Here is a 15,709-nt window from a genome sequence, read left to right as displayed (position 1 = left end):
AAAACACACAGTAAAAGTCAATTCCATCAATAAAGTTTCTTCTGTTATTTTAGTTTTGCACATTTTACCATTCCCTTTTCATTACAGACAAACAAGTCCTGTTCCAAACAAGGGTTACAAGAGCTTCAAATACCTTGGCAAAACCTAATTTCACTCCTCCTTTCTACAGGGAGGACTCGGGAAACAGTGGGGAAATCTGAGCGGTGCTGAGGCAGCGAGCAGCGGGAAGCAGCCCGACTCCTGCCATGGGGTGCACTGCGGAGCAGCTCACTGCAAGGCAATGGACTCATTGATTCGCTCTCCTTCCTTTAGCTCTGCTGAGCTATTGCAGCTGTAACGGTGAACCAGACTCTAGACTCGCTTGACCAGCAACATTTCAGGATGTGACCCCCCGCCTCCGATCCCCGATGCTGCCAAAAAGGCTTCGCTGGGCATCTTAGGCATCCTGATGGATGGAGGGCACCATGCACAGGGATCTGCTTCTACAGCCAGGTGTGTGCCCACACCACCACCCAAATGGGATCTTCTTCTATCATGACAAGAATGCTGGGATTTTGGTCCCATTTGTTTTAGCGATAGAATTAAATATCTCCCTAAGAAGCCAAGTGCACAGGAACGGTTGGGACCGCTTTGCATTTCCTAAGCAACACCAAATATCATCCTGGGTAAGGATCTCCCACAACTCATGGAATCAATCAAAACATTACATTTCATTCCTTTTGACCTTAATCATGTTCATTTTCCTCTTTCATTCCTCTAAGATTTTGAACATTTCCGATTGGTAAATGTGTCAAAATGGACCCGTACCCAAGTTTCCGTCAGTCATCACTTTTTAAATGAAACAATCATAAATAGAACATAATTATGAGTTAAACCACGTTTGAGGGGGGGGAGAAGTTTGTATTTCCAATGAAACTATGGCAATCTTTCAGGTTGTCTTGCAAATGGTGATGGTAACAGGTCAGTCAGAACTGTAACTCTTTTGAGGGGCTCAAGTGTAACAAATGATGATGGAAGGTCATAGGCTTTATAACTATCTGGGTAATTAGGATTTTTGTCATGAACTGTGATAACACATTGGTCCCCTCTCTTCCTTCTCCAAAGAGGTCTCCCTTTTGTGTGGTTGTTTAGGAGGTGGCAGAAAGCCCTCATCTTGTGTAAACAAATTTATCAGGCATTTATCTGTGAGGGGCTGCCCTTACCCCATGCTAACAACAGCTTGCTTGAAGATACTCAAACTCAGTCAAGCATCAATGTAATTTTTTTTCTTTACAGACAGAAAATGCAACCGCTTTTATCAAATTAAACAAAGGCCGAAGGGAAATACAGACAATCTTCCAGAGCACTGTTTCAACATGGTTCTATTGGACTAAGTTTCTTATTCCCCCTCCACATACCTGTTTAATCAGTCATGCACTGCTGAATACCAAGTCCATCTTTTGTGCTCTCTATAATTGCAAATCAATCATTATAGAGGATTCTAAGCAAGAAAACAATACTAATAAGAGCATAAAAGTAATCACTAATTAATTAAACTTGAAGCGTTGATAATCCAACTGGCCTAGCACTCTGACAGGTAATCATTCTTGGACTGATTTAATAAGCATGTTCATCCTGACACTTCCCCCTTCTAACAGGCCTTAAAGCCACACTGTTAGGTTTGTTTTATTTATTTATTTTTAGTACCTAAATGGGATGAAAGCACTCAATGTACAAGTCTGTCAAATATTTTACTCACAGCACTACGTGACCAGCTTATCAGAGGTTTGCATCAGCTATTCATGGATATCATAGGTCTGAAGGGCAACCTGGTTTTGGTGATTCAGAGCTTCACCATGATTGCGACAAACGAGATAAAAGATGCAATGAAGAGCGTTCCCATGTGATTTGAAGCACTGGCAAGGAGTTCTCCGGATCATAAAAATTCCCCAATTTGATGGAACAAAGTAACTGTAAAGATTTCCCTAGGATTGGGGGAGAGCGAACAGAGAGCCAGACCTAAAACCTTTTAGACAGAGCGCTCCATATCCCAGAATCTGTTTCCAAAGGCCTCGCAGAAGGCCTTGCAGAACATCCATCAGTCAAAAGAAGAGAAGTAGATTACATGTCCAAGGGGGCACCTCACACAGGGCACCTTGGACATACATTGCTTGCGTGGCAACATGGGCTTTCAGAGAAAACCAATGAGATCTGTGTCATTCATAAAAAGCACCAACGTTACTTACAGCACTCTACCGTTGCTCACTCTGGTCACCACAATGCCAAAGGGGTTCTGCTTGACATCCACTTTGTAGTTTAATTTGGAGGCTGCGGATCCAGTGAAAGGTCGCACATGCTCATGAGGGACTTCAAATCTTGGTGTTTCAGGATCAGTGATCTGCACATATTTAACAACGGAAGTGTTGGGCTTTTAAAAACTAATGCCTAATTCAAACATTTTCCAGCATTAAACATAGAGTTCTGACTTAGGATATTCCCACCCCCATTCCAGTCTCCTCTTCTGCCTTCATTGTTATTCAGTTCCAACGTTCATCACTCATTTTCAGCCATTTCCCTCATAATACTTGACCCTGTGTTTCCCTGGATTAGTAGGAACCCACCAGAAGAGGAAGGTCTCCCACAAAAGAAGCCCTGCTCCCTCCCAGAACCCATCGCTACCCTACATTCACAGTGTGTACTGTTGAGTTTTCCATAGAAAACAGAAATCATTCAAAGAGCTAATGTTGTCTGTCAAAATGATTGAGAGATATGGCCAGGCCATAAATTAAAAGTAAGTAAATATATTTATCCCCATAATTTTCCTATGATGAGTAAAAAAGGTAGGTAATATAAAAGCTAAGCTTCTCAAAGGTCTCAGTAATTTTTCATGCAGAAATCCCACTGTGCTAAATGCTTGTTAACCTGATGCATTGCAACAGCAGAGAGGACAAAGAAAGGAGGAGCCGAGCAGTTCAGTGGGAGTCATGAGGGATTAATCCACCCCTCCTAACTTACTGCACAGGAACAGCCAGCCTAAAATCTCGCACAGAACATGAACCTTAAAGCAGCACAGCAGCAAGATTAACCTTGAACCGGAAGCGATTTGGTGTCTGATACTCTCCTGTGAGGAGGACAGTGTTGATATCATTTCCAAACAGGGAAGGTGATGGCAGCCTTGCTAATGTAGTCTCAAATCCTTGGGAAGAAAACACATGATGCAATGTTATTGTGTTGAATCGGACACCGGCACGCACATGAATTGGGGAGCTCAGCCTGCAGCTTACCTGCCTGAGTTGATCTTGTTGACCCATCCACTTTGTACCCATGGTTTGAAGCGAAAAAACACCAGGGCACACTGGTATCACTCTCAGGACTCCAGCAGCAGCCACGCAGGGTGCAGGTGCTCTGATTCAAGGACATGAGGGGCACAGATGAGCTGATTTCACACAAATAAATCCTCTGTACTAAAACAGTTAAAATGCACATGGAGTGTATTTTACCCCAAACACCGGAAACCTTAATAATATCTGCAATCAGATCAACTCCTTCTCTGAAACTCTATTGAGTGAATTCAATGGCACAGAATACACTTAATAGAAAGGATTTTTTTGTGGAATCAGAGTAGAAACTTGCTTAATAGACATTCATTCTTTCTTAAAACCACAAGATCCACAGGCAAAATGAACATTTAAAAAGAATTATTGAAATATTTGAGCTGTCACAGATGCAGTATAGTCTGGTCAAAAATCACACACTGGAGAGAGGGTGAAAGTTACAGTTGGCTTAACATCTGGTAAACATCTGGTTAAAAATCTACATATGCATAATTGATCCTCATGTATAATACCTACATTTTAATGTAATTTTCTAATATCAGAAATGTTCAGATTGCTTCTGCAGAACCTCAGATTGAGATAAATCAACTTTTTTTTTCAAAAAAACCCAAGCAAATAAACCTATTGTTTAAAGCATATATCTCAGTGTAGTAGCACCAACCTTTACACTACCTTTCAGTAGTCTAATAAACTACAGTACCTTTGTTTTGCTGTTAGAGATTAACATATTCATGTACTGTTTGCGTGAGTTTTATGTTTGAAGATAAGATTTGGGTAATACATCACTAAGTTTCCATACATTTTCTCACATTAAAACCCCAACTTACTACTTAGGGCAAAGGGCAGTAGTAACACAACAAGCTTCACTGAAGGCTAACGGCAGTGTCCATAAGTGATCTCAGGTATCCAAATCCAACATGTAGATCTTCAAGACCTTTCCCTCTACCTGCCCACTAACAGAAGCTGTTTCTGCCTTCTTCTGATTATGCTCAAATGTTTTTGGTGTTTGTGCCATGCTTATTTAAAGCATTCTGCAGTTTGAAACAGGTGGAGACGGTCCAAAATCTCTATTGCTGCTGTCCTTGGCGACAATAGTTTCTGGGTTATAGAGCCCAGCCTGGTTCATGCAGGTCAAATGCTTTTCCCAGCCTCTGAACAGAGCAAAGATAAGCCAGCTCCAGCCCAGAAATCATGCACATGGTGAAGGAAAGCACAGAAGGAGCTCACAGAGCCACCAGCTTGGGAAGTCTTAGTGCGTTTATTCAGTAGCGATTGCACAGAGCCCAGAAATCTCTGCAAAACCACCCAAGATAAAACCCAGATTGACCGAATAGGTAAGTGTTTGTCTCTCTGTCATGGACTCATCACATCAGAAAACACGTCTATTGTCATTTCATTAGGTTCCAAGCAAAAAAAACACAGTTGGAGGAGAGATATAGTGACTCATTTTCCTCCATATCGATCCACAAATCAATGCACTTTCTAAGGCTGTGAAAAACCCATGCTCACTTTCCACTTTCCCAATGCCCACCATGAGAGTTCCCTATTTCCCATTGTATAAGCTATTTCAGAGTAAATGAGAAGAAGCACCAGTCCCCTCCAAGACTGCAGAGATCACAGCTTTGCTCCCTTTCTTCATTTCCTTCATTTCCTTCATACACAGGGGAATATCCTAAATACTTAAGAAAAGAGTTGCTACCTCCATCCTCTTATCCCTTCCTAGACTAGTGACTATCCCATGCAATGCAGAATAGCTTGAACAACAGATTTTCCTAAAGCCTGGTAGTTCAAGCATCTGTGTGCTCAACTTTGTAAGCATGCTTTTCTTTTTCCCCAGCTACTTCTCATGAATACTTGTTGACTATTTTCAGCAGCAGTTACTTTACAGTTCAGTGATGTTCTTCTAGCTAAATCTTATTCTAGTGGATTTGTGAGCTATAGCTCTGTATTTTTGAGGTACACTGAACTTGCTGCATAAGGAAGTAAATAGAGAAGTGCAAGATCGCTTATGCCTGACACAGGGAAAGGAGCAGAGTTCATCCAAAGACACTGGAGAGGCTGTTATAAAAGCTTTCGTTTAGTGTAAATAAAGTTGTGAGCTGATCACAGCCTCTGAGCTATAAAACTAGCATAATAGATACCAATACCCAATAAAGCCAAAGAGAAATAATTGTTGATACGAGGAAACAGTTTATGCTGGGGTACACTAGGAGATGGCTTCTGACCATTGAACTGAACACCAAGGATTAAAAAAAGAATAGTTTGTCTATGTGCTGAACTAAAATGTTTCTCTTATGTGCACCCAAACAAACCTCTGCCAGCAGGATATTTTGGGAAAAAAACCATACAAATCAAAACAAAACCCAACAATACACCTTTCCCCCAAGCTGTCAGAGGTATCAGTCCAATAATGGATTACACTAGCTCTGCTTGTGGTAGCTCATTTTTTACTGGTGCGTTCTTCTTGTCTAATCAAACTTCATGGCACAGCAGTGAATAGTTAAGAAATAGCTACTGTCTTTCAGCATGTCTATCTTTGTCAACCCTGTGATCAGTTAATAAATATCTATTTGCTTTCCATACTTCTATCCTCTGCAATCCTACTCATTTTCTGGCTTCGTCTAGGACACTTCAGTGAATAAAGAAATCAAGACAGACGCTAACCTGCTATATGAGCTTAGGCAAATCATGGTTTTCCCAGCTGCTGTTTTTTCTGAAAACTACTAATGGAAACCACTACAGAAGAGTTATGTTATCCTAAGCAGGTACCTGTAGTTTTACAGCTCTGCTGTTTGCTGTATTAGAATAGCCTAAAGAGGGACAACCAAAATGCTTCCAGGAGAAAATTTATACAGGAATGAATGGGCACACTGGGGTGGGACTCTGGCATGTAACAGCTTTCATCAGGGCACAGGTTAAAGGTGATATTTATGTCTAATCCTGTGAAATCTGCTGCCTGGTCTTCACTAAGGAAAGAACAGATTCAGGAATCATTATTTTACCTCTAATTCCAGAGCAGGTACCCCAACATTCAAAACTGCATCTCGCCCTACTTTTCTGCTGGTATCTATAATTTGATTATTTTTAATTCTTTCTAATCAGTGATGTAAAAAGCAAGGACAGACTTACAATAAGGCTTCCAGTTGCAACCAGAGCAAAACAGTTTCCCTCACTGGATGATGAGTGCAGCACGTAATGTGGGGTGACTGGTTCAAAGGTAGCAATTAAAGATTAAAGTGATCTGCATGACTGCTCCTACCATGGTGTGCTAGCTCCTGGGAGGGCGAGGGAACCAAAAGAGTAGAGGAATAGGTTGTGATTTGAGCCTTTACTAACCTGTTCACCCGCAGGACTTTATTGAACTATATATCATAGCAAAAGCCATGGCATGACAGAAGCTTTAACAACTGTCATTTCTGGAATTAGACTGGGAATTTCCTGAGAGATTAAGACAGCTGGTTAATAATTTTTTATACCTCTGTGAATGACATAAACTTCATGCATCATAATATATTCACTATTTTTTCTCCTAAGCTGCCCCTGAACCAAAGAAAGATGCCAGGCATCTACCAGCTTCCATCAGACAATGGAAACATCCATTGCAAAGATGAAAAATAATAATGATAAAAATAACAATAATAGCCTTTCAAGACCAACCACTACAAAAGTGTTCTGAATATGAGAGCACTGAAAAATTAAGATGATACTTTTCACTGGGAATCAACTCACAGAATCTTAAGCCAAAAGGTTATTTCTAAACTCTGCGCTCTCCCAGGTAAGACACCAGAACCAAGAAAGGAAGACGCTGAGATTCAAATGCGTTCTGAAGGGAAATTGTGATCATGTCTCTTATAATATAAAAGTCTTGTGCACCTGGTTAAAGTGCATCTTCACCTGCTATTTCTGCCATTATAAATGCTAGTACTTGACCATCAGACAAAAAGAAACTGTTCAGGCAATGTTGTTAAAAGTAAAGAGTGCCTTTTTTTAACTGCTTGATGTCTGACTAATTTTGTTTCCACCTATCCCAAAACCAAACTGCTGGGGAGTACTTTGGCAGTGGTCTTCAACTTTTGACAGCAAACTGCTACAGTGGCTAGAAAAATCAGACCTTCCGTCAATGGGCTGAAATGGGTTATAAAGGAGTTAAACTTCACTGCAAAGTGTTCAGGCAATCACAGATTAAAAAAAAGGTTAAGAAAACAACTGATATAGTAGAGACAAATTAAATTCTTATAATTAAGCCTGAGGCTTTATGGGATGAAGATTATTTTCTAATTTTTTCTAGAATGTTTTCAGACCTTTGTTGCTACTTGATCCGGGATGCAGTCAATTCTCTCTTCTATTAATATGTTCGGACATTCTGGTGAAAATTCTGTTAGGGAAATACATTAATGGGTTATTACCAGGATTTCCAAAATGTAGGAATAACTTGATTACTTCTTAACTCAGTAAATGCTTCTGCTGGCTGTTTCTCACCATCTTGAAACTCTAACCATTAATACAGATTCAAATGAGTGTAAACTATCGCTACTGTGATTTATTTTTACCTTTGAAAAGTGGCACACCATTATTTCAGATAAAGGTAGGACAAATTCACTTTAAAGTTTTTGAACATATGGGTGACATTGCTAATTTTATTTCTTAAGGTATACATTAATCCAGTTTTCAGTAAGTCCTGTAGCTCAATATGCATATTGTGAAAATATTGTGAAAATACACGCCAAATTAAAACTGGAAGGACTTTTCTTTTTCTTAATTGTACTGTGCTGCTGCTTTCACAGGTGCTCCTTCCCCTGAATACTGTTCTTCCACAGGACCTGGAATTAGAGCATCAGGCAAAAGCACCTTAAAGCTCCATTAAGATGCTCCATTAGATTTCAGGTTCGTCAGACCGAATTTAAGGTGACCTCTTGGCAACTTTAGCTGACAAAAGGATACCCGATGGTTGCTTTCAGTTTCTCCCAACAATGAAAGCTACTTTACATATATTTTGGAACACTGCACATGTTTGGAATAAGAACTATGAAGTGTAGAATTCTTGTCTCAGACTGAGATGCACACAAATACACAGACTCGCCTGTTTGCATTATCTGCAATATACGCACTTGTACTTTTTGCTCAGGCAGACTCCTACTCATTTTGAGACTGAAACAGGCACCAAATATGCAGATATTAGTCTGTATGGGCAGTTTTACCAAAACACCAAAGTGTTTGTTTTGGATAAGCAATTATTTTTATTTTACTGCCATTCTCACCTCCAAGTTTTTGCTTCAATCCCCATGTGTAAACGGAATTACTCACACAAAATGGAACTGTATGTAAAGCAGGGTGCTCTGTATCACACCCCTGTAAGACAAGTGGTTTCTAATGTACCAATACAGGAAAAACTATAGGTTTTTATGGTTACAATCTATGTTCCACACAATTTGGCTGTTGCCACATTGTCCCCCTGATCCCTTTTCTTTTTTTCAGTGTTGTCTTTTTTATATTAAAAAATTGTGAAATCATACCAGTGCTATGTCTATAAAACAAGTCCAATCTTTGGAGGAAGGGATAAGTTTTTTTTCATGAAAATAAATTTTGAGTCACACTATTTATTATGTTCATCACTGGTAACTTTACTCATATTATGTGTAGGAAGGATTTCCCATGATTCACCTTTCGGTAATGATAAGAACATAACAGTAACACTGAGAGTCAGTACTTTACAGTGGTATTGTTGGGTTTTTTACAGTGCTTAGAGTGATTTTTTTTTTCCTTACTTGAACATCCATGTTCTTGAAAACCCTGAATCAGTGACAGAAGTGATGCCAATGATTAGTTCCTGAAGCTCTGTGGCATTTACAACAGTCTCAGCAAGCAAAGCTGAGCAGTTCCCACTCAGGGTTTTTGCTCTGGTCCTACAGCAGCAATGGGAAGTACTTACCTGTAGTTTTGACTCCGGATTGTCCTGACGCTAAAAGCCCAATGAGGACACAGGCTATGATCGCCACCAGGCAGAAGAGGACGATCAGGGTGATTTCCAGCCCACTGAACTTCCTCTTGCCCATCTAGACCCAGAGAAACACCATTGGTAAAAGGAAAACACAAGTCACAGCTTTGAAAACTCTATCATCAATTACATTACTAATTTAATAAAGTAGCAAAATTTATAAATTATTCAGATTTTAAACCATGTCACCCCTAATCCCAAGGTTTAAATAACACACTTCTTAAGGACTATGTGCAATGAATCTGCTACGCAGGATAACTCGCACAGCGCAGGTTACTGCATTATTACACTAGTGGGCTATCACTGAGAAATGTACTTTCTTCCCTGCAGACCACTTCACACACAAAGAACAATTTTCTCCTGAGATTAACTATGGAGTTTCTTACTGAAATTCCTGAAACAGAAAACAAACAAAATCCTCTTCCCATTTTCTTTTCCCCCTTTTTTTTTTTGCAAGTTTTCCTTCCTTCTTTAGAACAAACACAAACTGTATCCTGTTTCACAAAGGAGGATGTTGATTTGTTACAAGCGTACTTGACAAAACCTCTAATGAGCTCTGACAGCGTGCTTGTGACACTTGGAAAAGGCAAGACATAGTTAACAGGGTAAATTACTTGTTTGTAAAGTGGAAGAATATATCATGTGTATAAGCCCATGGTACACTGGTTGCTGCTGAAATCACAACTGAAATGAGCCAGCGTATGTTGATGGAGTCAGTGCCTTCAACTGCTATGTAAAAGTCGTCTTTTTCCCATTATTGTCTTTTTTGTGAGGCACAGTGGAGCAAGGCGTGCTGCGCCAAGGGGGCTGTGCTGGCTGCAGAGCCACCTGCTCAGCCCCATGCGAAGAACAACACGGTACCATTAACATTGAACTGCACACCAGCAATAAAACTAATTAAAACTAATCTCCAGCATCCAGATCAATACACATTGGCAGCTGCTACTGCATTTAACATTTGGTTAAAAACATTTAACCTTCTAAAACAGCCTTAAATACAGAGAAATTGGTTCTTTTTAGTTAAAGCAAGGAAGTGGGGGAATACATGTGCATTGCTCTGACATATAGCAAAACACTTTTACATGTTTTAGTGATGACCCAAAGGAACGAAAAATACTTTAGAAGGAGCTCTTTCTTTTTCTGTGAAAAAACAGTTTAAGTCTATTGTCTATTCTTGTCTCCTATTTCTTCCAAATATAACCCACCACCCTACCTGCACCCCTATTCATGGAAGTCCCACAGCCACAGGAATGAAAGTTCTTTTGTGTGATGTGCACTCAGCAGTGAAGCAAAGGTCTCCACAAACTTGGAGGCAATAGAAGGAATGACATACCTTAAAGCCCCTCCGGTTCCTTCATCTGCTGCTCTTGATTGCAAAGCTCAACATCAAACCCGAGGCTTTATCCTTTGCTGTTATCAGGTCATTGCATCGTTTGCTAACTGACCTACCAATGGCAGGTACATACATATTTACAGGCAGATTGCGGAAACTCTTTGAACTAAACATGGTTACTGTGATTATTGCAGCCAAGGAATGGCTGGTTAATTAATAACATTTTGGTTCAATATGATGCATCACATTCTGCAGCTGAGAGAAAAGCAGCCATAAAATGCCAATAAGCTTATCCATGTTGCATGACTAAGCATGAGTTTTTATTCTCTTCTTTTTCCATATCTTTGTTACTAGAACCTTTATGGAACCTTCACATTCTCTGTGTATCATTTCTGCTTTAAGCACCACAAGAAGTCATTAAATGTTCCCAAATGAGGAAAAGAGCTATTAAAATAGTTGCAGGAGAAAATCCAATTTATGACCATTAAAACTTTTTTAGGAATTAATTATAAAATATTAATTTTAATATTAATAGAAACAGATTTCATGGGATACTAACAATAAATGTCAAAAGCAGAACAGAAAGATGAAAGATTAACATGGACAAGAGTTTATAGGGAAGAGGCTTCAATCATAATCTTAATATGAAACCTTCATACATAACTGGGTTTTGTCTTTTTCTCAAACAGATAGATAGAATCTTGACATTAAATCTTTATTTTCCAAAGGAAAGCTTTCAATTCATACTATTAAAGTATTTACAAGTTATTTTTCAGTAATGTAGAAATAGCTGAGAAGTGCCACTTGTATTTTTTGAACTGTTCACAAATTTATTCAATTTCCTCAATATCTCACCTCCAACTGTGAAGTGCAGGAATGAGATGTGTCCTCTCTGAGCACAAAGGGAATGGTCCTCTTTTCCTCAGTCAGCACTTAAAAGAGAGAAAATCAATCACACATATAGAGCACTGGGGCTCTCCTGTAACCATCCATCTTTATACAAATCAATGCCACCACTCTCAATGACTTTGTTTTTGATATGCAGCCTATTATTTAGCTATCCCACCCTCTCCATTTCATTGTAACATCACGCATGTCCGCACGTGTGCGAGTAAGCTCTGGAAATGTAATTCTAACATCCCTCTCAATATTGCTAAATATGCTGCTTTATGAGTGCATATTGAGAACTAATGGTTTCACATGGATTATGAAGATTTCAATGGTTTGGGAGGCCTGGGGGTTTTGTTTGATGTATATCTGTTTTCCAAGGTTTATATCTTCATTTAACTGTTCCAGGAAAGTACTCAGTCCAGCAAAGCATATGGCAATGTGTTTCATTTAAACACGTCTGCAATCACCCTGCCATCAATATAACCATTTGCTTAAGTGCTTTCCTGAATTCACGGTGCTACAAACTTGTATTACCAATCACCAAGTGAACATTTTCTATCAACTTGAGAGCGTAAAAGCACTGAACAAAAACATCTCACAAGAGGGTTAACCAGCAGGTTTCCTAGCTGAGTGTATTTTCATTAGTCTAAAAAGGATATCAACAACAGGTTTTTCAGGTTGAGATGTGATATCGAACTCTGAGGAGGAGGAATGGGGAAGGCCCTTCAGTCGGGGACACTGAGAGACCATAAAGACAACCAAGAACTCTATTAAATCAAGTGCTGGAACAGCATGGTGTCTGCTGTGTCCTGCTTTGGTTTCCAGGAGCAAAGAGCTGATTCGTTTCTGACAGCTGGTAAGCAGAATACTAGAACCCCAGGAATATGGGCTAGATTGTAGAGAATAGTGTAGGAAAACAAACTAGAAATTAGGTATTGTTAAAAAAGTAGTAATTTACAAAGAGACATTTATCTCCTAGTTTTTAACAGATCCATTTGCAATTAAATCACATGCAACTTGAAAAACTTGTTAGCTGGTCATTGTTAGCCAGTTGTATCCATTCAGACAGTTGTGCTATTAACTGAGTTTTCAGCTAAGGGACCATGTTAGGAAAAATAAATCACTTGCCTTTTTTCTATGGTTTCATGAGATTTGTTTTTTCACTGTTTCAGTATCAAACATTTACTTTAAGTTACAGTTTGGAGCCCTTAGTTCCTGCAAGAAGCTGCTTGCAGATGACCAGTTCAGTCAGGAACATAATCATTAACCATCATGGAAGGATATCTATCACAGATCCAACAGGAGCACACTCCTGTACTCCCCACATGTGATGTTTGCATGGCTGAAACCACTCTTCAATCACAGTTCAGCAAATTGGGAGCTATTCAGTGCAGCTATGGTCATAGTCAAGGAAGGAAGAAGCCTGAGCAGTTTTTAGAGGCAGCAATGGGGAACCCTGTGCTCAAAGATTCTTCTCTCAAGCCTGAGAAAAAGCAACTATCTTGATTTACCACCTTCTGCACATGACAAAGTAGCTGCCAACTGCGGTCTCCTCCTTCTCTGAAATACTAGATACAGCCCTTGTTCCTGCAGAAGAAGGAGACATCAGCTGTCATCACCCTTCTGTGTACAGAAGCACAAGTGACTGTTCAGTGCAAAGAGCCATAGGTCTGTGCTCCACACCCAGGTCAGCTACTCATTAACTGACTGTCAGCTGCCAATCATCATGCACTCATCATCTGCCTGCCTCATGATTTTTCCATGTCGGTAATGAAGATAAAAATAGTTCTGTGAATGCTTCTAAAGTCTTTAGATGAAAGGCACTGTGTGAAAGCAGGGTGTGGTCTTACCAAGACACACCATGAGACAAAACCAGGCAAAGATGGGAAAGCTTCTGTGAAAGCTGCGAGAAGATTCTGCTTTAACAACTTACATAGTTCAGATCTGACCAGATTTGCATTACTCTTGCGTGACTAGAATATTGCAGGGCCTCAAAGATACATATATGTTACTGTGAGGTCACGTTAAGTGAATTATGGTTTGATTAGTGATATATAGAGCTTTTTACCTAGAGAACAGAAGAGGGTCCAGCCTCTCCAAGGAGTCACTGGATTGTTATCCCAAGCCTTACAGAACCCTGAGGTTACTGGCTGCTATACCCTGCTGAACAAATGCCTTGCGGTCTGTGACCTGAGGTACTGGTCCCCAGTTACCTGCTCTGGCAGGAGCACCCCATGGCTCTCCCGTACTCGGGCTCCTCTCCCAGGTATGGGGACAGGGGGACCACGCACAAGTCCTTCCCTGGCAGTACAGGCATAGTTGTACTACAGTTTATATCTAAATATATATGCATATATCTGAATGTTACAGATCCTGCATACATTCAGTAATAACTTTTCCTGAGACAAAACAAATATCCTGGTTGGGCAAAAGTTAAATAACTGGGTCAAATCAACATTTTGGAGAGAGTCTCGGATTCTACGTGATACGACTGAACAGGTTGTTGGCAGGAGACCCAATCTGTTCCTGCTGTAACTCTGCTGCCTTAAGTCGGTTTATACTGATGATGAATTTGCTCCCAAGAATTTCAGGACATGTTGGCAAACTAATGAGGCAGACGTACGCAAGCAGAAAACTGGTCCAAATTCAGCACAGCTCTTAAAGGGCTCCTGGGAACCCCCGGATAAAATTCCACCATCAAATAACAAGCAGATCGCATGCATGTTACTCCTGCCCCCCAAACCTTCCTCTTTGACACTGAAATCACAGAAGATTTGTTCCAGTGTTCAACAAAAAATAAAAACCTTTCAAAAATAGAAGCACAGCTCCTCTTCATACCAAAAAAGATCAGGTTTTAGAAACTTCATTAGAACAATCCCAGCCCACAACGGAGAGCTAAGAGAAACTGTAACTATACTTTTCCCATTCTTACATTCATCTGGAGAGAAGACTGGGTGTTTTCAGGGTTATTTCTGTATTTTACATAAACAGTGAATAAAACACACAGTGATGACACAGAGGTTAGAGACTAGGACTCCTTCATTGGAAAAGAGTATCTTAGCCTTTCAGCTGAAGTCATTGCATGTTCTTTCAGGCTTGATAAGCATTGAATTATTAAACTATCCTGGTGCTGCTAAACAGGAGCAAAAGAAAATTTAGGTTGATACCTCTTCCCCTTTATTTTTTATAGATTGTACCTTATTTTCTTTATCATGTGAGTCAATGGAAACCTGGATAAAGTCCTCAGACCTTTGCAGAACACCAGCAAGCAACGTAAGGTGTGACGGGTTTGGTGGAATTCAACATGAAGAAGGTTCAGCACAAACCTTATCCAGTTCTTTAGCATTCTCCAAGACTGCAGTGAACATCTGGAATAAGCAATGTGGTTCACAGACTAGCTTTGCCTGTCACACCACCACCCTCCAGGGCTCTACCAGCACCTGTGAGCTCTGTAAGAAGACAGACTGTGAAGAAAACACCTTCAGAAAGTTCATTAATGCCTATAACAAAGTAAATGCTTGCCACACCATAGTCATCTTTTACCTCTTTTAAGCTTCAATAACCAGGGTCCAGACTAGAGCTTTGAAAACCAGTGTGAAGCAGCTTTTTTAATCGAAATTTCTAGACAGAAGCCTTACCAGAGCTCCCTGGGAAATTTTTATCGCAGCTCCAAATCTGAGCATGAAGGCACACTGTTGTTCAGCTTTGCAACGTTATCGGCTGCTGAAGAGGACGCAGAAGATTCCTATGTTTGGGGAAAAAACCCAACTGTGAATCAATTTTAAGGAGAAACTGAGCAAGAAATCTCCTAGTGAAAAAAGTAAGAATAAAAAATATGTACCTGCCCTGGAGTCTGCTTCAAACACCAAACTGAGATTAATGCAAATCTGGCCAAGCAAGACAAAGAACTGGGAAGCCTCACAAATGCATTGCAAACTTTTTTCCCCCAAAGAGACTCTGGAGAGAATGAATTTGAATTCATTCAAAGTTGTCTCATTTTCCCAAAGCACCTCACAATTCAAGATCAGATACTGTGAGCTTGGTCTCAGACAAAAGTAGTTTTCATTTTATAGCAACTGACAGCCAAAAGATTTTGATTTTGTTTACTAACCAGATACAGAAATAATGTCAAGTGAATAATTTCATTGTCATGGAAAAGTAAGCATGTTTGAAGTT

At 39.9% G+C, this 15,709-nt stretch overlaps 1 protein-coding gene across 1 annotated transcript in view; it reads right to left on the bottom strand.

Annotated features, from left to right (window-relative positions):
- SI (sucrase-isomaltase) overlaps nucleotides 1-9,367 on the bottom strand; it is a 53,531-nt gene extending 44,164 nt beyond the window's left edge. The window contains exons 1-5 of the mRNA XM_069792804.1: nucleotides 9,244-9,367; nucleotides 7,616-7,689; nucleotides 3,264-3,384; nucleotides 3,066-3,175; nucleotides 2,226-2,377 (exon numbers count right to left, since the gene is read on the bottom strand). Coding sequence (XP_069648905.1) covers nucleotides 2,226-2,377; nucleotides 3,066-3,175; nucleotides 3,264-3,384; nucleotides 7,616-7,689; nucleotides 9,244-9,367 — 581 coding nt within the window. The remainder of the gene's footprint in view (nucleotides 1-2,225; nucleotides 2,378-3,065; nucleotides 3,176-3,263; nucleotides 3,385-7,615; nucleotides 7,690-9,243) is intronic.
- Between the last annotated feature and the right edge of the window lie 6,342 nt (nucleotides 9,368-15,709).

Source organism: Haliaeetus albicilla, chromosome 9 (assembly GCF_947461875.1).
Source record: "Haliaeetus albicilla chromosome 9, bHalAlb1.1, whole genome shotgun sequence".
Classification (NCBI taxonomy): Eukaryota; Metazoa; Chordata; class Aves; order Accipitriformes; family Accipitridae; genus Haliaeetus; species Haliaeetus albicilla.
This window is presented reverse-complemented; position numbering and strand designations above follow the sequence as displayed.